This window comes from Alexandromys fortis, unplaced genomic scaffold (genome assembly GCF_014885135.2).
Source record: "Alexandromys fortis isolate MF-2015 unplaced genomic scaffold, M_Fortis_MF-2015_v1.1 scaffold_3, whole genome shotgun sequence".
In the NCBI taxonomy this organism is placed as follows: Eukaryota; Metazoa; Chordata; class Mammalia; order Rodentia; family Cricetidae; genus Alexandromys; species Alexandromys fortis.
Genome location: NW_026067909.1, coordinates 17,627,875 through 17,647,279, shown reverse-complemented (window position 1 = coordinate 17,647,279; position 19,405 = coordinate 17,627,875). Strand labels below are relative to the sequence as shown.

Genomic DNA, 19,405 nt, shown 5'->3' with positions numbered 1-19,405 from the left:
TATGTCGCTATAAAATCCTCGGTAAACCAGTTCTGACAGTTGGTGGTGACAGTGTTTCCTGCCCTTGTGTCTTCTCACCCTGTTCATCAGCTCCAATAATTTCCTCAATCATTTCAAATCTCTTAATCATAATCTTTCATAAAGCCTGAATCTCCTGACCTGCAAATGTTTCTAATGATTTCCCTATGGTATCAATTTTCTGGTCCCCATTCTGCACCTGTGATTTCAAGGTCTTAATGTTTCCTTTCAAAGATAACATCTCCTCCTTGAACTGCTCCTGGATATCATGTAAATTGCCATCCTGGAGGTATATTCTGTCTGTTACTTTATCAAAACTCTGTGATAACTTCTGAATGTCAAATTCAACAGCCTGGACCCTCTCAGGTAAGTTCCTAGTACCCTTAGATATGGAGTCAATTTTGCCTATCATGGTATTAATCCTATCAATTAATGCCACATACTTCCATACTGATACAATATGGAGAAGAAAACTGAAACCTAATAACCAGTAAATTGAGGCACTTCCATAGGCATATAGGCCTCTTGTGATTTCTTCCATAGTGGCAGCAAAAACTGCGGCAAATGTCCCATTAAAAACCTTACTAGACCTGGAAGGAGATGGGAGGTCCTTGGACTTCCCACAAGGCAGGGAACCCGGACTGCTCTTCAGGCTGATGAGGGAGGGGGACTTGATTGGGGGAGGGAGAGGGATATGGGAGGCGGTGGAGGGGAGGAGGCAGAAATCTTTAATAAATAAATAAAAAAGAAAAGAACAAAAAAGAAAAAAAACCTGCCATTTTACCTGTTAACCAGCAGATGGCGCTGTTTCCAGGTCGCAACTGGAACGGATGCAATGGTGTCACGACAAATCCTGTTTTAAAATCTGCTCTGATATTTGTCTAAAAACTGGGGGGAAATGAGTCACTCGAGAGATTAGATGTAGCACACTGAGAGAGAAAACCCAGAGTTCCTCTAAGGTAATGGGGCATTGGAAAATTTGGGGACAGAGTGGGACTTGTAGTTTACAGGATCTGATCAACAGTGTGGGGGATGTAGGAGCAGTCTACCTACCTCTTGATCCTCTCTGTGTAGTTACAGCCTGTGTTTCATAGTTCTTCTTAGGTTGTGGGAGATAGGTATGTTTGGAGGCAAAATGGTACTTGTAACTTACAGGGTCCAATCAATGGGGTTGGGGTGTTGGAGCAGCCGACCTGCAGGAAGCTTGCCTGCTGGATAGCTAGAAAACCTGAAGGCAGGTTGGGGAGTAGCCCGTGGTTTTGCCCTGGAATGGAGGGCCTAGAGATTGGTGTGTCCCACCACATGGGTGGTCACTTACCTCTTCGTCTCTCTGTGTATTTGTGGCCTATGTTTTAGAGTTCCTCTGAGCTCATGGGGTATAGAGATCTGGGAGCTGAGTGCAACTTGCAACTTACAGGGTCCTATCATTGGGGTTGGGGTGTTGGAGCAGCCGACCTGCAAGAAGCTTGCCTGCTGGATAGCTAGAGAACCTGAGGCAGGTGGGGGAGGGACCCAGGGTCCTGCCTCACTAAGGAGGACCTAGAGAGTTGGGTGTCCCACCAGGTGGGTGATCACTTACCTCTTGGTCCTCTCCGTGTATTTGCAGACTGCTGTTCATAAATTATTATACCTTGCAGCAAGACACAGGCTCATGTCCATATATTTGTAAAGACAGAATGTCTACATTTTCATGAGTGGAATAAGACAGTAATGACATGTTGGTCTCTAACAGTAGATTTGTCAGATAAGGTTATGACTGCTGTGCTGAAATCCCATGGTAAAGCAACTTAGGGAGGAAAGTGTTTATTTGGTTTACATATCCTGAGCCATAGTCCACTGAGTGAACAAAAGGAAGAACTCACAACAGGCTGGAAACATGGAGGCAGAAACTGATATAGAGGCTGTGGGTGAGTGCTGCATACTAAATTGCTCCTCATGGTTTGCTCAGCCTGCTTTCTTATGGAACCCAGGACCACCAGCCCAGGGAAGATCTCATTAAATGTGAGCTGGAGCTCTCCCAATCCATCACTAGCTGTAAAACTGTCCTGCAGGCTTTCCTACCTGCAGCCCAATCTTATGGAGGCATTTTCTCAATTGAGGTTCCCTCTTCTCAAATGAATTAACTTGTGTCAAGTTATTGTCTTACTTAGGGTTACTACTGCTATGATGAAATACCATGACCAAAGCAACTTGAGGAGGAAAATTCTTTATTTCCCTCTCATTTCCATGTAACAGTTCATCCTCAAAAGCAGTGAGAGCAAGAACTCAAGTATTGCCGGAACCTACAGTTATGAGCTGGTGCAGAGGCCATGGAGAAGTACTGCTTACTGACTTGCTCGCTCATAGCTTGTCAAGCCTGTTTTCTTATAGAACCCAGGCGTACCAGCCCAGGAGTATTGTCACATACTCTGGGAGGGGTTCTGCTACACCAATCGCTAATTAAGAAAACTGAAAAGCAAAGGGCATGGTCAATAAGACAAAATGACAGCCTACAGAATGGGAAAAGATCTTCACTAACCCCACATCAGACAGATAAGATAAGGCCAAGATAAAAAAAAAAAAAAAAAAAACACTGACAACTTATGCTGGAGAGGTTATGGGGAGAGAGGGAACACTTCTGCATTGCTAGTGGGAATGCAAGCTGTCACAACCCCTTTAGATGTCAGTGTGGCAATTTTTCAGAAATTTAGGAAGCAACCTTCCTCAAGACCCAGTAATACCACTTTTGGGTATATATCCAAAGGATGCTCAATTGTGCCACAAGGACATGTGCTCAACTATGTTCATAGCAGCATTGTTTGTCATAGTCAGAACCTGGAAACAACCTAAATGCCCCTTGACTGAAGAATGGATAAGAAAAATTTACACAATGGAGTATTACACAGCAGAAAAAAATAACGACATCTTGAATTTTGCATGAAAATGGATAGATCTAGAAAACATTATTTTGAGTGAGGTAACCCAGACACAGAAAGACAATTATCACATGTACTCACTCACAGGTGGTTTTTAAACATAAAGCAAAGAAAACCAGCCTACAAACCACAATCCCAGAGAATTTAGACAACAATGAGGACACTAAGAGAGACTTACATAGATCTAATCTACATGGGAAGTAGAAAAAGACAAAATCTCCTGAGTAAACTGGGAGCATGGGGGCCTTGTGGGAGAGTTGAAGGGGGGGATATGCAGAGAGGGGAGCAGAAAAAAATGTAGGGCTCAATAAAGAATCAATAAAAAATGAAATAAATTTAACTTAAAAAATAGAAACTTGGCACTAGAGAATTTCCCATGAATCCACAAGGATGACCCCAGCTAAAACTCTAAGCAATAACGCCGGAAATGGCCTTGCAGTGAGAAGAGCTCCAGTGTCACGCGTCATCCTTGCGGGTCGAGGGTGGCAGTGACAGATGGTGGCCCCTATGGGGATCGCTTCTCTTCTCTCTGTGGAGCTCAGAACTTGCTGCAGTCAGGGGGTGCACCAGACAGTCCCCAGGTAAGGCTGGGGATCCGGGACAAAAAGCGGGTTTTCCACTCTCGCTGGTAGAAGGGAGAGTGGGGGTAATAGGGCCGTGACTACAGCGGACGGTTTAAAAGTGAAACTAAAAGGAAGAATGGGATTTTAGAATGGGCGCTTCAACATCACACCTGATTTTTCTGGCTCTTAATGAGCTGTTTCGGAGCGCTATGGAGAGTTTTTTGGCTAAATATGACACAATTGCTTCTTGGTTTGCCATCTCAGGCAATCTTAATGTGTCATCCTGGGACAGGCTTGGTAGAGATCTAGATTTTGCCACTAAACAAGGTACGCTGAGAAAGGGAATTATATTCATATGGTTCCAATTACCGAGGCCTCCGGAGTTTGCAATGGAGTATGAGCAGCTGCGGCCTCAAGGCCAAGGAGCTCTAGGCAGCTCCACGGCCAAGCAGCACTGAGGGTCTACAAAGCTGCAAACACCAGGACTTGCCTCAGGGCATAGAAGCACAGCACAAGACAGTTGGCCTGAACCTCCGTCCCAGCCCAGGGCAACCGGAGGGCTGCTCCCTGTTGCCACGCCTCCACCTTCCAGCTCGGTGGGGAGGAGCCTCTGCCTCTCCCCTGCCATCGCTGCGAACTGAGTAAAAACCCTTAAGAAAGCAAGGTCCCCGCTCAGCAGGAAGTAGCCAGAGAGATTGACAACACCCAAATTCCCTAAAACATAGTTTAAGCGGGGCCCCTTCAGAGCAGAAGCAGGATCAGCTGGGTTGCTAGGGAAGCCAAAGAGGTGCACGAGGGAGAAGGTGTCTTCCATGCACTCAGCTGACAAGAATGAATGAGCCACGGGGGTATGGCAGCTGGGGTATGTTATTAGAGGCAAGTCTATATCCTAGTCTGTCAGACATTTCTATCCATCCGGGGCTGTGTGTGACCAGCATTCAATATGACTCATGCAGCTAATTTGTTTAAAGAATTATCTAGATGTCTTTTAGGTTATTGGTCTGGTGAATTCGAACAACAACTGGAAAAGTTGCGGGTGGCGATGGTGACTGCAGATTCCACATGCATGGATACCAGCATGGCAGAAGAACTATCTTCCTGGATCACTCCATGGATCATCTGAAGGAGTGGGCGGGAATAAGAGCCCTGGCAAGCTTAATGGTGCTTGCCTCCCTGGTATGCCTGTGGTGCATTTGTCACATAAGGGTTTCACAGCATCGCAATGCAGTTATGATCATTCAGGCCTTCACAGCCATTGAAGCAGGACAGTCTCCCCAAGTTTGGCTATCTACCTTAAAAGAGATGTAAGCGAGCACAGGATGCGAGGCTTGCGCACTGCACTTGAGGTTAAGCATACATCAACCTCAAGAAGAGCAAGTCTGAGTGCATGTGGGTTGGTGTCTATCTCCCACCTCTGTGAAAAAGGACACCGGACAGGTGTAATGTTCTCTGGTTGGATGACATCCGGAAAGACATTAGCACATGTCCCATTTCTAACAGAGATCAGACCTCTACTCTTGCCTGTTGCTTTGTAAAACAAAAAGGGGAACTGTAGAGAGCTGCGTGGAACCACGTCTTAAAGATGGCACTGGCTTCCGCCCTCCGTGATCCCGAAAGCCAGTGCTCTCAGTGAAAAACAACACCATATATGGCAGAGGCCGGACCCTTGCGATCATCACCCGATAATCGCAAGCTGCTTACATGAGCGTGGACCAATGAACGGCGCCCACGTGGCTATCTAGGGTTGGTTGCCCAGGCCTACTTAAGGGCTGGGTTTGCGGGGTGGGGGGGGGAGACAGAGAGAGAGAGAGAGAGAGAGAGAGAGAGAGAGAGAGAGAGAGAGAGAGAGAGAGAGAGAGAGAGAGAGAGAGAGAGAGAGAGAGAGAGAGAGAGAGAGAGAGAGAGAGAGCGAGCTTCTATTGTAAAAGTCCTGAATAAAACTGCAGTGAGAAGAGCTCCGGTTTCACGCGTCATCCTTGCGGGTCATCCTTGCGGGTCGAGGGTGGTCGTGACATCATACTTTTCCCATTCTAAGGATTTTACTAATGAGCCTGGAGATGAGATGGAGACCAAAGAGAACCAGTGAGACTCCTGGTCAACAATAAATAAATGGGACCTCCCTGAACTGGAGAAGCTTCTGTAAAGCAAAGGACACAGTCAATAAGATAATGTGGGTAACAGTTGTATGACTAGGGCAGACCGAGGGGCCACTGGAAGTGGCACCAGGATTTATCCCTACTGCTTGTCGTGGCTTTTTGGAACCCATTCTCTCTTGAGGGACACCTTGCTCAGCATAGCTAAGGTAGGGAGGGCCTTGGTCCTTCCTCAAATCAATGCGCCTTCAGTGGATGGAAAGGTGGAGAGAATGGGAGGAGGGGAGAGAGTAGGAACTGGGATCGGTGTGTGAAATGGAAAAGATAGTTTGTTTTCTTTAAAAAAAAAAGAAAAGAAAAGAAATAAAAGGAGCAAACTGAGCAAGGAAAAATACTTGAGGAGAAAGGGGGTACCAGAAAGTGGAATAGAGCTGAATCTGTGTTCAAGGAGATAAATAGACTAAACATTGAATGAACAGAGTAGTAACATCCGGGCAAAAATCCCACCCAGCTAAGATTCCAATTTGTGAAAAGGAACTAAAGAAAAACTTAGAGATTCATGAGGTGGTGCACGTCTTCAATTCCAGCACTGGGAATACAGAGGCTGGTAGGTCTCTGAGTTTGAGGTCACCCTGGTCTAGAAATCCTGTTTCAGGTCAATCAGGCATAGGCAATAAAAGATAGAAAGCTAGTAAAGATGTAATTGAATGGGGGGGGGGAAGCATGTCCCAGCTCCCATATGCAGCAGAACTTGGCAGCTTTGAACACATGGTTTGGGGATCTTGTCACGACAGAGACTGTACTAGAATATTTTGAGATTTCTATTGCAAATGGAATTAATCCAAAAATCTTCAATCTAGCATCAGACAGATTCTTCAGACAAGGGCAAGAGACAGTCACTTCCTTCACCAAAACATTACAAGAATGATTTCTAAGCAACACACTCAAATTCGTCTCTGAAACCTCTTGAGTCAGCTCACAACATTTCCAAACAGCAGCAGCACCATTTTCGTCCTTACTCCTACTAGTGTGGTCCATTACGCAGTGCTTAAATAATTCCACTACTTTCTTAACAGAAGTCCAAGAAGTCAGGCCTATCACAGCAATACCCCCAGTCCCTGGTACCAACCTCTGCTTGGTTGTGCTTTTATTGGGTGGCTTGTTTACACTGTTAGGGGTTCAGCCCATTATCATCATCATGGGGAGCATGGAGGTGTACAGGCAGACTTGGTGTTGAAGCTGAGAGTGCCAGATCTTGCAGGCAACAGGAAGTCAACTGAATGTCACACTGAGTAAAGTCAGAAAAAAGACCTCAAAGACCACCCCCACAGTGACACACTTCCTCAAATAAAGCCACACTTTCTTATAATGCCACTCCCTTTGGGGGCCATTTTCTTTCAAACCACAACAGTATCTGTATCAGCAGTTAAGGCAATAAAGACCTCCACTGACTCTGTCCTAATGTTTCTTTTCCCCTGAGGAAAACAGAGCCAGAAGGAGTTACTGGCAATCATCCCAGGTCAGGCTATAGGTGCAGAGGACAGATGCCAGAGGAAAGTTAAGGCTTTGAGTTTGTCAGAAAAGAGGAAAGGGCATTCCAGTCATGCAGATCTGAAGTAGAATAGGGGGCACAGATTAGAAAAGGGTAGATCCCTACCCCTAAATCTATGCCTACTCCACTTCCGGGAAGGCGTGGGGTCTCTCACAGAGAAAGACAGAGGCCAGGACTGACTCTTGAGTCCAGAGCATGGTAGGTGCTCACCCAGAACCAAAAGTGGCCAAGGAAGTGTGGGTGGTGTGAGGAAATGGGATGTCCCCAACAGATGGGATTCTGATGGTGACAGAGGGAGAAGGGAAGGAGATAGTGGTATAGATCCAGGGGAGGGAGTGGGGGTAGTAGGGATGGAGTAGAGGGCAGAAGTGTATAGAGTTTAGTGGGAAAGGATGGAGGGGTCTGAGGTTGGAAAGAGGAGAATGAAACTGGAGACGATTAGCCTGAGGATGAGAGACGTGAACGTAGGTTTTAGGGAAAGGCAAGAGAAGCCAACAGATAGCCCTAGACTTCCAAAGTGGCAGGACAGGCGGCAAGAGGTGAGTGATAGGGAGGTTTTAGAAACCCAAACAGTAGGATAATCCCTAAAAGTGCAAATCATACGCCTAGCTAATGAGTTTTGAACAAATTTCCAACCATTTATCGATATAAGGGAACTGATCGGAGCGCACCAGGGTCGTTGTAACCTTGACCCAGCCTGCCTTTGAAAGAGTACATCCTTTCTTTGTGAGCAAACCCCCATAGTCTTGCCCAAAGCTTTGAGAGAAAAAAATTTAATTACACAATTCTTTATTGATTCTTTGGGAACTTGACATCTTGTACCCCAATCCTGCTCACCTTCCAGTCCCTCCATATCTGTTCCTCACCCTGAAGCATCCCTGCTAAAGAAATTCCCCCGAAGTTAAGTAAAAACAAAAATTACCACACCCCTCCATCTTTCTCACCTCTCTAACACCTTTTCATCCATCCTAGTGTCATTTGGAACTATGATGTGTCACACAGTGTGGTAGCTTGAAAGGAAATGCCCCCTAAAGGGAATGGCACTATTAGGAGGTGTGGCCCTGTTGGTCTAGATATAATCTTGTTGGAGGAAGTACGTCACTGTGGAGGCAAGCTTTGAAGTCTCATATGTGCTCAAGGTATTGTCCAATGTCTCAATTGGCTTCCTTCTCCCTGCATATCAAGATGTAACAGCTCCTGCAACACCAGCTCTTCCTACATGCCACCATGTCACACCATGATTTTAATGGATTAAACCTCTGAAAATGTAAGCTCTCCCCAATTAAATGCTTCCTTTTATAAGAGTTGCCTTGGTCATGGTATCTCTTCACAGCAATAGAAATCCTGAGACTCACAGTATACCCTTTTGTCCAGTCAGCCCCACCCACAAACGTTCATTGCAATGAGTCACTTGGTCTTGATCAAGGCTCTGGCATGCCATCATCGCTGGACCCTCACCAAAACTCCTCCTGTTGTTGCCCCCAAGTTATGAAGATCCTGTGGCTATGGTTCTGCAGGACCACCCCTTCACATGCTCCAGAAGGTCATAGAAGTAAGAGATGCTAGGGTTTGCAAACCCAAGGCCCAGGATGTGGATCTTGATGGTAGCTGAGCTTTTCAGTCTGGAATTCTGGGACAGTCTCCTCAGATGAAGGAGGGTCAGCTCTCATATGCCATGGACTCAGATGGCTAACCAGATTCCCTGCAATCACACATCCCCCGTGGTAACAGGAGCTACAACATCAACGCAGACCCTGGATGTGGTAAAAACACGGACAACCACATTTTACTTCCAAGTTCTGATGGTTTTCTTTAACTCTTTCACACAAATTCAATACTAAGCAAAATACTAACTTCCATGAAGCAGAAAAATGAAAACCACTTTACTTCAATTCTGGGAGATTGCAAATTCTGTAAATGACTGCCTGGAATAGTAAGTTAACTTGACTGTTCCCAGAAACTTTGAAGATCAATGTCCAGAGCAGACATGGGACAGTGCACTGACAAAATTTCTCACACAGCAGATCATTAACAGACTCCATTACAGAAAGCAAATCACCCGACTGTTTCTCTTGGTGGCTCCAAAGCAATCAGCTCCCTACCTAACCCTGACTCAGAGGAGGGGCGCATGAAAAAGAGCTTGGAATCAACCCTTTTAGTGTGTCTTAGTGAAAAAGAAGTTTTAGAAACCTAAATGTATTCATTTTTGCCTCCCACTGGAGATAGGGATTCAGCCTAGATGGCCTTTCAGGACCTTCTTATTCACATTGGCAGCCTGGGGAGGTTCCAGATCTTTCAGATGGTTTTCCTTCTGATCTGCATTGGCCTGGTGCTTCCCCACTCTCTTTTGGAGAACTTTACTGCAGCCATTCCTAGCCATCGCTGCTGGGTCCCCGTTCTTGACAATGGCACTGTCTCTGGCAATGATAGTGGGATCCTGAGTCAAGATGACCTCCTGAGGATCTCAGTTCCCCTGGACTCCAACCTGAGGCCAGAAAAGTGCCGTCGCTTTGTCCAACTACAATGGCATCTCCTTCATCTGAATGGCAGCTTCTCCAGTGTGACAGAGCCAGACACAGAGCCCTGTGTGGATGGTTGGGTGTATGACCGAAGCACCTTCCTCTCCACCACTGTGACCCAGGTCAGTCAATCCCTTTTCCCATCAAGCATTCATGATAGAACTTTATTAAAAGCCTTAAAAATACACATTTTTAGAATAGCCTTAATTTTTAGTCATTGTAATAATTTCTCTATTATATATGAAACATATTTAATGCATCTAGAGGTTGTTTTGAAAATGGTAATAATTTATTCTCCTTGTCCTTTTATTATAGTGATGGCCGTTATTTAAGAAGTAATTTTTATGTCAAGTCAGGTTAAGCAAATACTTCACGTGAAACCTCGTAAGCATAACAAGTCGGTAATCATTATCTTTAATTTCACACTTAAGATATCTTGAAGACTACACAAAACTACAGAGGCTGACCTGGAATGTGGCTCAGTGCTACAGTGATTGTGTAGCATGTGTGAGGTCAAGGATTCAAACCCTAACACTACCCTCCCAAAAAAAAAGACTTGTGTTACATTCTTTATGGACTAAAGTACGGCTAATGGCTAGCACACTTCCCAAATGTTAAAAGCCCTACAGTTCATCACCAATAGATAGATAGACAAGTGAAGTCGGTGACAGTCTCTACACTTGAAGTAGTCAGATGAGAGACTGTGCACCGACAACAAGACCCAGCAATTCTTTAAGTCTAAACTCACTGCATAATATTTCCATATTTGAGAAACTCTTTTAAGGGAGGGAGGGATTCAAGACAGGGTTTCTCTGTGTAGCCCTGACTGTCTTGAAACTCACTCTATATACCAAGCTGGCGTCAAACTCAGAGATCTGCCTGCCTCTGCCTCCCAAATGTTGGAATCAAAGGCATGTTCCATCATTGCCTCGCCATTTGAGAACTTCTTAGCTCAAGTTACAAGTCATTAATATAACAGAATTGCAGGAAGATTCCCAGAAATAGGTTTGTTTACGCTGACACTACTAGATGGTGGAAGTCAGGTGATGATGAAATGGGAGCTGGAGGGGAAGATGGGGCAGGTACCAGAAGCTCATGTTGAAGAATCTGAACAAATTACATGACAGGCTATCATGCTGCTTTTCTTCTCTTTCAGTGGGACCTGGTATGTCGATCTCAGGCACTGAATTCAGTGGCTAAATTTTTATTCATGATGGGCCTTTTTACAGGACATATCATAGGTGGCCGTTTATCAGACCGGTGAGTAGCTGAGCTCTGCAGCTAGCTCTCTCTGCTTCTGGGTATTTGTATCATCTGTGAGTTGTTCGTTCATTAAGAAGTAGTCATTGTAGATTATATTTCTCTATATGTACCTTTGAGTCTAGAGATCACTGAACACAAATGGAAATGTTAAACATTAAAAGTCCATGTACTGTGTGGACACAAAAGTAGCTATGCAAGATATGGTTTAGAGAAGAGGCAAAGCAATATGATTTAGGAAGATAAAGAGTTAACTATGAGAATGAGACAAATTGGCTTCACCATATAGAATTCATCCTATTTGAATATTTAAATGAAATATTTAGTGGAAAACACCATTGTCACTCTTGGTCTGGGTCACTAGGCCCCGTACTTCTCAGACATTGTCCTAAGTAGTCATGATGACAACAGAATATGAATTATGCTTTAATTGCTCAAGCATGACACAGGAATATCCTTTGATTCAGGTGGCCCACAGGGAAATGTACAATGCATGTGCTGAGAACCCATGCCTGTTGTTCCCGTTTTTGTTTCTGCCACAGGGAATTCTTATTTTTTAATTGAAAAGAAATTTTTTTCATGCAATATTATTATCAGGTTTGTCCCCCCCATTCCTACCAGATGCTTCCTACCAATCCAACTTTAAGTTATCTCTCTCTCTCTCTCTCTCTCTCTCTCTCTCTCTCTCTCTCTCTCTTTAAAACAAATAAGAATACAAAAATAAAAAACAAGAACGTGTATACAAACAAAACTCAAAAAGCAGGAAAATGGAAATCAAAAAAGAAACAAGGAAAAGACCCATGAGACCCCAACAAATGCCCAAACAAAGCAAAATAAGATCAAAAGTCTGCAAAGATACCATTGAGTTAATTTTGTATTGGTCAACTACTCCTGGGCCTGAGACCTACTCTGAAGTGTTTCTAATCCACCCAATGAGACCCCATTAACAAAAACTTACTTTTTGTTCTCCAGTGAGTTTATATTTCAGAGAGCTTCTTGATTAGAACTAGGAGCCTGTGTACACTTCCCCTTCACAGAATTAAATAAATACAATATAAAAGAATGAAACACATCTTTGTATCATTAAACAAATATTCCACAGTATAATTTAATCCAACACACCTTAAATTAATATTCCACCACAAGGGTTGAAGCAGAAATTAAGGTTGAAACAGAAAGTTTAGGAACATATGGCAAAATAAATCAAAAGGCAAGCAGCGGGACATGATAGAGAACACTACATAGACAAAAAGAAGGACAGCACTCTGTGAAAAATAAAGCTGCTCCCAACATGCTCTGGCTGGCACCCACAGAGACCGTCTCTGAGGAGCATGCCCAAATCAACTTTACCCTAATAAACTTTTCAAGTCCATGGGCACGTCTACCTTCATAAATATTCATGTGATTATTGTATCTAATATATCAGTCTGAATTGAGGGTTAAAAACAGCTTCTAAGTCACCTCCTCCTCTTCCAAGGAGGAGAACACCCCCAGACCATTCTAGAAAGTAACAAGGGGAAGATATCTAGCAGACTCCATCTTAAAAACTCAGATATTAGAGGAAAGCTTTATTGTTGTCACTTGGCATATTTAGCTGTCCACTAAGGAGTAGACTTTGTGTTCTTGCTCACTCTTCTGATTTAAAACAAAAACTATGACTGATTGAAAACAAAATATGAACTGATGGCCTGGACCGGTGTGAATTCCTATGCCTTGGTAGCATAAGAAACAAGAGTTCTGCAAACAAAACACCCACTAATGTCTTTCTGTAGAATTCACACTGGCCTCAAATTCTTTGTGCGCCAGAGTAGCATCCAAATCATGATCCTGGTGCCTCAATTTACCAAGTTATGGAATTATAGGTGGATACTACTGCACTTGGATAAATAGTTCTTCTAAAATATATTTCTGTTCAATATGAATATAGCCTCTTCAACCCTCTCTTTCTTGCATAGAATATGTTAATCGACAACATTATTTCACTTATTCAAAGAACTAGTTCACATCTAGGTCTTTATCTTTAGGTCTTTATCTTTAATTCATTCTCATTATTTCTATATTTCATTGAAGTTTTTACCCTTTTCACATTGGGTATTTTTCAAACATGGTTGCATTTACTCTATCTTTTCATTTTTTTTCTATTTTTTTTTCAACAGAAATGTGTGTGAATATAGGCATTATCCTATAACTATAGATGGCACACATCCTCAAAGAACATGGAGATCTTAAGTTTATATGTCAACTATTAGAGCAAGATTGGTTTCTTTTTTTTTTTTTTTTTTTTTTTTGGTTTGTCGAGACAGGGTTTCTCTGTGGCTTTGGAGCCTGTCCTGGAACTAGCTCTGTAGACCAGGCTGGTCTCGAACTCACAGAGATTCACCTGCCTCTGCCTCCCGAGTGCTGGGATTAAAGGCTTGCGCCATCGCCCGGCTTCAAGATTGGTTTCATCTTCAAATAGTGTTCTTCCAAATGGCAATCTGTCACCAAAAATAGAAGCTATTGTGTCTTTTCTTTCATATAAAGAAAATATTTAATGGCGTGGCTTACAGGTCAAGGGTTCAGTCCATTATCAACGTGGTGGGACATGGCAGCATGCCGACAGAAATGGTGCAGAAGAAGGAGCTGAGAGTTTTACATATTGATTTGTAAACAGGAAGTGTTCTGAATACTAGGCATAGCTTGAGCATATATCAATTCTCAAAGCCTGCCTCCACAGTGACACACTTACCCCAACAAAACCATAGCCACACTTTCTAATAATTCCACTTCCTAAAATTCAATGAAAATGACCACACAACATACCCAAGTTTATGGGACACAATGAAAGCAGTATTAATAGGAAAGTTCATAGTACTAAATACCTACATAATGAATCTGGAAAAATCCCACACTAGTGTATTAACAGAAAATTTGAGAACTTTACAACAAAAGAAGCAAACTCACCTAAGAGAACTACAAGACTGGAAATAATCAAATTGAGAGCTGAAATCAACAAAAAAGAAACAAGAAAACAATACAGAGAATCAACGAGACAAAGAGTTGGTTCTTTGAGAAAACAGACAAAATTTTACTGAAACTAACCAAAAGGCGGAGAGAGAATATCCAAATTAACAAAATCAGAAATGTAAAGGGGGATATAACAAGAGACATGGAGGAAATACAGAGAATCATCAGGTCATATTCAAAACTTTGTCCTTCACAAAATTGGAAAACTTAAGGAAATGCAGAACTTTCTTGGATAAATATCACTTACCAAAATTAAATCAAGACCATATAAGCAAATTAAACAGACATATAACTGCTGAAGAAATAGAAATAGTCATCAAAAGTCTCCCAACCAAAAAAAGCCCAGGACCAGATGGTTTCAGCTCAGAATTCTACAAAACCTTCAAAGAACTATATTCTCCTCGAATTATTCCACACAATAGAAATAGAAGGAACAGTGCCAAACTCTTTTAATGAGGCTACAATTACCCAAACCACAGAAAGAAATTACAAAGAAAGAGAATTACAGACCAATCTCACTCATGAACATTGATGCAAAAACACTAGCAAAACAAATCCAAAAACACATCAGAACCATCAACCATGATCAAGTCAGCTTCATCCCAGAGATGCAGGGATGGTTCAACATATGAAAAATCTGTCAACATAACCCGCCATTTAAACAAACTGAAAAATAAAAACCACATGATCATCTCATTAGATGCTGAAAAAGTTTTTGACAAAATACAGCATCCCTTCATGATAAAGGTCTTGGAGAGGAACATACCTAAACATAATAAAGGCAATATACAGCAAGCTAACAGCCAACATCAAACTAAATGAAGAGAAATTCCCAGCAATTACACTGAAATCAGGATCAAGACAAGGTTGTTCACTCTCTCCATATCAACTCAATATAGTTCTTGGGGTCCTAACTAGAGCAATTAGACACCAAAAGGAGATCAAGGGGATACAAATTGGAAAAGAAGAAGTTGAACTCTCACTGTTTGCTGATGATAAAATTGTTTACATAAGAAATCCCTAAAATCCTACCAACGAATTTCTACAACTCATAAACATTTTCAGTAATGTAGCAGGATACAAGATTAACTCAAAAAAGTCAGTAGCCCTCCTGTACACAGATGATAAAAGGTATGGGAAGAAAATTCAGAGAAACAACACAATTCACAATAGTCACAAATAGCATGAAATATCTCAGAGTAACTCTAACCAAACAAGTGGAAGACTTGTATGACAAGAACTTTAAGTATTTGAAGAAAGAAAATGTAGAAGATACCAGAAAGTGGAAAGATCTTCTATGCCCTTGGAGAGGCAGAATTAACATAGTAAAAATGGCAATCTTACCAAAAGCAATCTACAGATTCAATGCAATGCCCATCAAAATCCAAGCAAAATTCTTCACAGACCTTGAAAGAATGGTACTCAACTTCATATGGAAAAGCAAAAAATCCAGGATAGCCAAAACAATCCTGTATAACAAAAGAAGTTCTGGAGGCATCACAATCCCTGACTTCAAATTCTGCTACAGAGCTACAGTACTGAAAACAGCCTGGTACTGGCATAAGAACAGACAAGAGGACCAATGGAACTGAATAGAAGACCTAGATATTAATCCACATACCTTTGAACAAATGAAAAATAGAAAGTATATTTAACAAATGGTTTTGGCATAACTGGGTATCAACATGTAAAAGAATGAAAATAGACCCATATCTATCACCATGCACAAAACTCATGTCCAAATGTATCAAAGACCTCAAAATAAAGCCAGTCACCCTACACCTTATAGAAGAGAAAGTGGGGTTTGTTGCACTCCCATGGCGTTTGCTGTCTCAGGCCTGCTCTAGCCTAGGTTGTTGGCTCAGTGCTCTTTCTGTAAATGTCTCCAGTCTAGATCCACTCCTGCAGAGGCTCCTGGCTTGGGTTTAGTCCTGTAAAGGTCTCTGGCTCTGATCTACTCCCTTGGAGGTCCCAGACACAGGTACACTCAGACCTGCAGAGAACCTGGCTCAGGCTTACTCCCTCAGATGTCCCAGACTCATGGCTGGACATGCAGAGATCTCTGGTTCCTGCCTACTCCCTCAGAGGTCCCAGATTCATGCCCTGACCCACAGGGGCCATGGCTCAGGTCTACTCCCTCAAAGGTCCTAGTTTCACACCCAGACCCACAGCAGTCTCTGGCTCTGGCCCACTCAGTTAACATTTGCTCCCCTGTACCTGCTCCTGTGGAGTTCGCTGTCTCAGGTCTGCTCTGGCCCAGGTCACTGGCTCAGTCCTGACTCCACAAATGTCCCTGGTCTGGATCCGCTCCTGCTCTAATGGAGCTCGCTTTCTCAGGCCTGCTCCCATGGAGCTCACCACCTCAGGCCTGCTCTGACCTACTCCGCTGGCCCAGTCCTGCTCTCATGGATTTCACTGTCCCAGGCCCACTCAGGACCAGGTCGCTGACTCAGTCCTGCCCTTTTGGAGTTCGCTGCCACAGATCTGCTTTGGCCTAGGTTGCTGGCTCAGTCTTGCTCCTATGGAGTTCACTGCCTCAGGCCTGCTCTGGCCCAAGTCACTAGCTCAGTCCTACTCCTGTGAGTTCATTGTCTCAGGCCTGCTCTAGCCTAGATCACTGGCTCATTCCTACTTCTGTGGAATTTATTGCCTCAGGTCCTTTCTGGCCCAGGGTCACTAGCTCAGACTTGCTCCTGTGGAGTTTGTTAACTCAGGCCTGCTCGTACCTGTTTCTATAAACCCTGGTCTGAATCACTCCTGCAGAGGTCCCTGGCTTGGGGTTGGTCCTTCAAATGTCGCTAGCTTTGGTCTACTCCCTCAGAGGTCCCAGACTCACACCCAGACCTGCAGAGGGTTCTGGTTCTTCCCTACTCCCTTTGATGTCCCAGACTCCAGTGCACCCAGACCCACAGAGGACCTGTCTCAGGCCTACTCCCTCAGAGGTCCCAGACTCACACCTGTTATAAGGATATTTAAGACTTCAGTGACAACACAGAAAAAAGGACTGACTTTGCAACAGTTTGGTAAATGTTTCAGGCCACTATACTTCAAAAATAAAATAAATAAAGAGAATTCTTTGCAAAAATGAGAGTCTGAATTCCAAATATCTACATTGTAACAATCAAATATAAATTATTACAAGAATAATAAAGCAATAAATATGACAAGGACAAAAGGAAGTATGACCACTCAAAATGAAGCATACTAGGAACGGTCTCTGCAGGAGATTTACAAGAAGAATACTTTAAAAGGCATATCTTAAATATATACAAAACAATGAAATAGGTCATGGAAAAGGTATTAACGACAACTGGGAAACTAGCGTACAGGGAAATCAGTAATAGAAAGTACATAAAAGACAAAACAGAAACCTGGATTTTAAAACTACAATAAATCAAAGTTTTCCCTAGAGACATTTAGTAGAAGATGGCACTAACACAATCATGAATAAGAGTAGAGCAGCAGAACAGGAAAGCTGTAAAAATTAAGAAGCCAAACAATAGTTTACAAGTAACTAGTTTTCAGTAGACTTATGGGACATCAGCAGGCTAAACAAAAATATGCATTATGGGAGTATAAGAAAGAGAAGAGAATGGGGAAGGAACAAACTTTTTGGAAGATATAATGATACGTTTGATGTAATATATCAATATACAAATTCAAGAAGTTAAAATCTAAGAAAGTGAATGCAAAGACCTTCCTTCACAGGAATAATAAATAGATTATAAACACTCAAGAATCAAAAGATTGTATACACACAATTGTATAAAAGTGATTCATTCTCATTTCAGATTTTCTCATTTGAAATTAAATCTTTTGACACCAAAGTTCATAATAAGTTCAAGTATTTGAATACTTTGTTCCCTAACTGGAGGACAAGCTTGGAAGGTTATAAGACTTTGGGATGTGGGACTTGATTGGCAGAAATGGGTTGCTTGAGGTTAATGTTGAAGGAGATACTCACTTTGGTTTCTGTGTGAATTCTAACTGGTTTAGACTCAAAGGGAGGAACTCTGTCACCTGCTCCTGAAACCATGGATTCTCATTATGGCAGGCAGATGGCACCCTCAGAAGTTGTGAGCCAAAATAAATCTTTCCCCTAAGTAGTTTCTGTCAGATAGTTTGTCACCATGATTAAATAAATAGCTAATAGATATGTTATGTGCACAATTTAGTATGACACACTTGTGTTAAAATTCCAGACGTGTAGTCTGTCATATATGGCTTAACTCATATGGAAAACTAGTAATAAGAAATCAAGAAGAGCAAAGCAGTGGTGGTGCACACCTTTAATCACAGCACTTGGAAGGCAGAGGCAGGTGGATCTCTGGGAACTCAAGGCCAGCCTGGTCTACAGAGAGAGCTCCAGGACAGTCAGGGCAACACAGAGAAACCCTGCTTTGAAAAGACAAAGAAGAAAAAGAAAGAAAAGAAAGAAACTGGGAAGAGCATATGGGGAGGTACACACATTAAATCCCAGTGCTTGGAAGGCAGGCATGCAGATCTCTGAGAATCTGAGGCTAGGCTTGGCATCATAGTAATTCCAGGCCAGCAAGTACTACAGAGTAAGAGCCCACTTAAAACAGAAAGAGGTCGGAAAGAAGCCTTGCTCTGAAGGATGTCTGTCCTTTTTAATTTCCTGATTGTTTATCATTTCAAAGTGTTTCCTATCTTTACTGTTTATGCAGACTCTTACTATCCCCTTAATCAAATCCTTCCTTTTCCTCAGGTTTGGGAGGAAGTTTGTTTTCACAGGTGCTTTACTGCTGATGGCCATGAGTGAAACCTGTGCAGCTGTGGCTCCCACCTTCCTCATCTACTGCACAGTTCGCTTCCTGGCAGGGATGTCCGCCTCATCCATGATGACAAACGGTGTTTTGCTCAGTAAGTCAATGCTTTTGATGGACATTGACCAAGCTCTGGGTTTGACCTGGATGTCCTGTCCAGCTTTCTTAGAAGTCAAACTTCATTTTATTTTCTTTCAGTTTTAGAATGGACAAGCCCTAAATTCCAAGCTTTGGTAATGGCACTGGCATTTTGTGCTGGGGGGATTGGACAGCTATTATTGGGAGGCCTGGCTTTTGCTATCCGAAACTGGCACCACCTCCAGCTGGCAATGTCTGTACCAATGTTCTTCTTCCTTATTCTCACAAGGTATGAGATTTCTTTCCTCTCTGTTATGGAGTCCAGGGATGGCAATGTACATGGGATCAGGACATAGGGGATGCATTTGTGCTTGGTCTACAAAAGACAGTGTGCACTCCTCTTTGTACTTCTGTGGCATGAGGACACGCAGCTCTTCAGATAAAACTGAGAAGGCTTAACTAACTTAAATCTAAGATAAGCGATAGGTTGTTTTATAAACTCACAATCATACATACATATGGTAAAAGACCTGCATTTCCTGACATGTACTCATTCTTTATTTGAAAGTTCTATTTACCTGTTAGTTCTGTGCTTTGTTTAATAACTGGAGAAA

General features: G+C 42.7%; 1 protein-coding gene across 2 annotated transcripts in view; it reads left to right on the top strand.

Annotated features, from left to right (window-relative positions):
* Positions 1 to 700: 700 nt before the first annotated feature.
* LOC126498436 (solute carrier family 22 member 19-like) overlaps positions 701 to 19,405 on the top strand; it is a 36,468-nt gene continuing 17,763 nt past the window's right edge. The window contains exons 1-4 of one of the 2 annotated variants that reach the window (XM_050137103.1): positions 701 to 9,782; positions 10,817 to 10,920; positions 18,656 to 18,810; positions 18,912 to 19,080. In XM_050137103.1, the coding sequence (XP_049993060.1) occupies positions 9,381 to 9,782; positions 10,817 to 10,920; positions 18,656 to 18,810; positions 18,912 to 19,080 (830 nt within the window). In that variant the 5' untranslated portion in view covers positions 701 to 9,380. The remainder of the gene's footprint in view (positions 9,783 to 10,816; positions 10,921 to 18,655; positions 18,811 to 18,911; positions 19,081 to 19,405) is intronic. The other variant, XM_050137102.1, reaches the window with a different exon arrangement.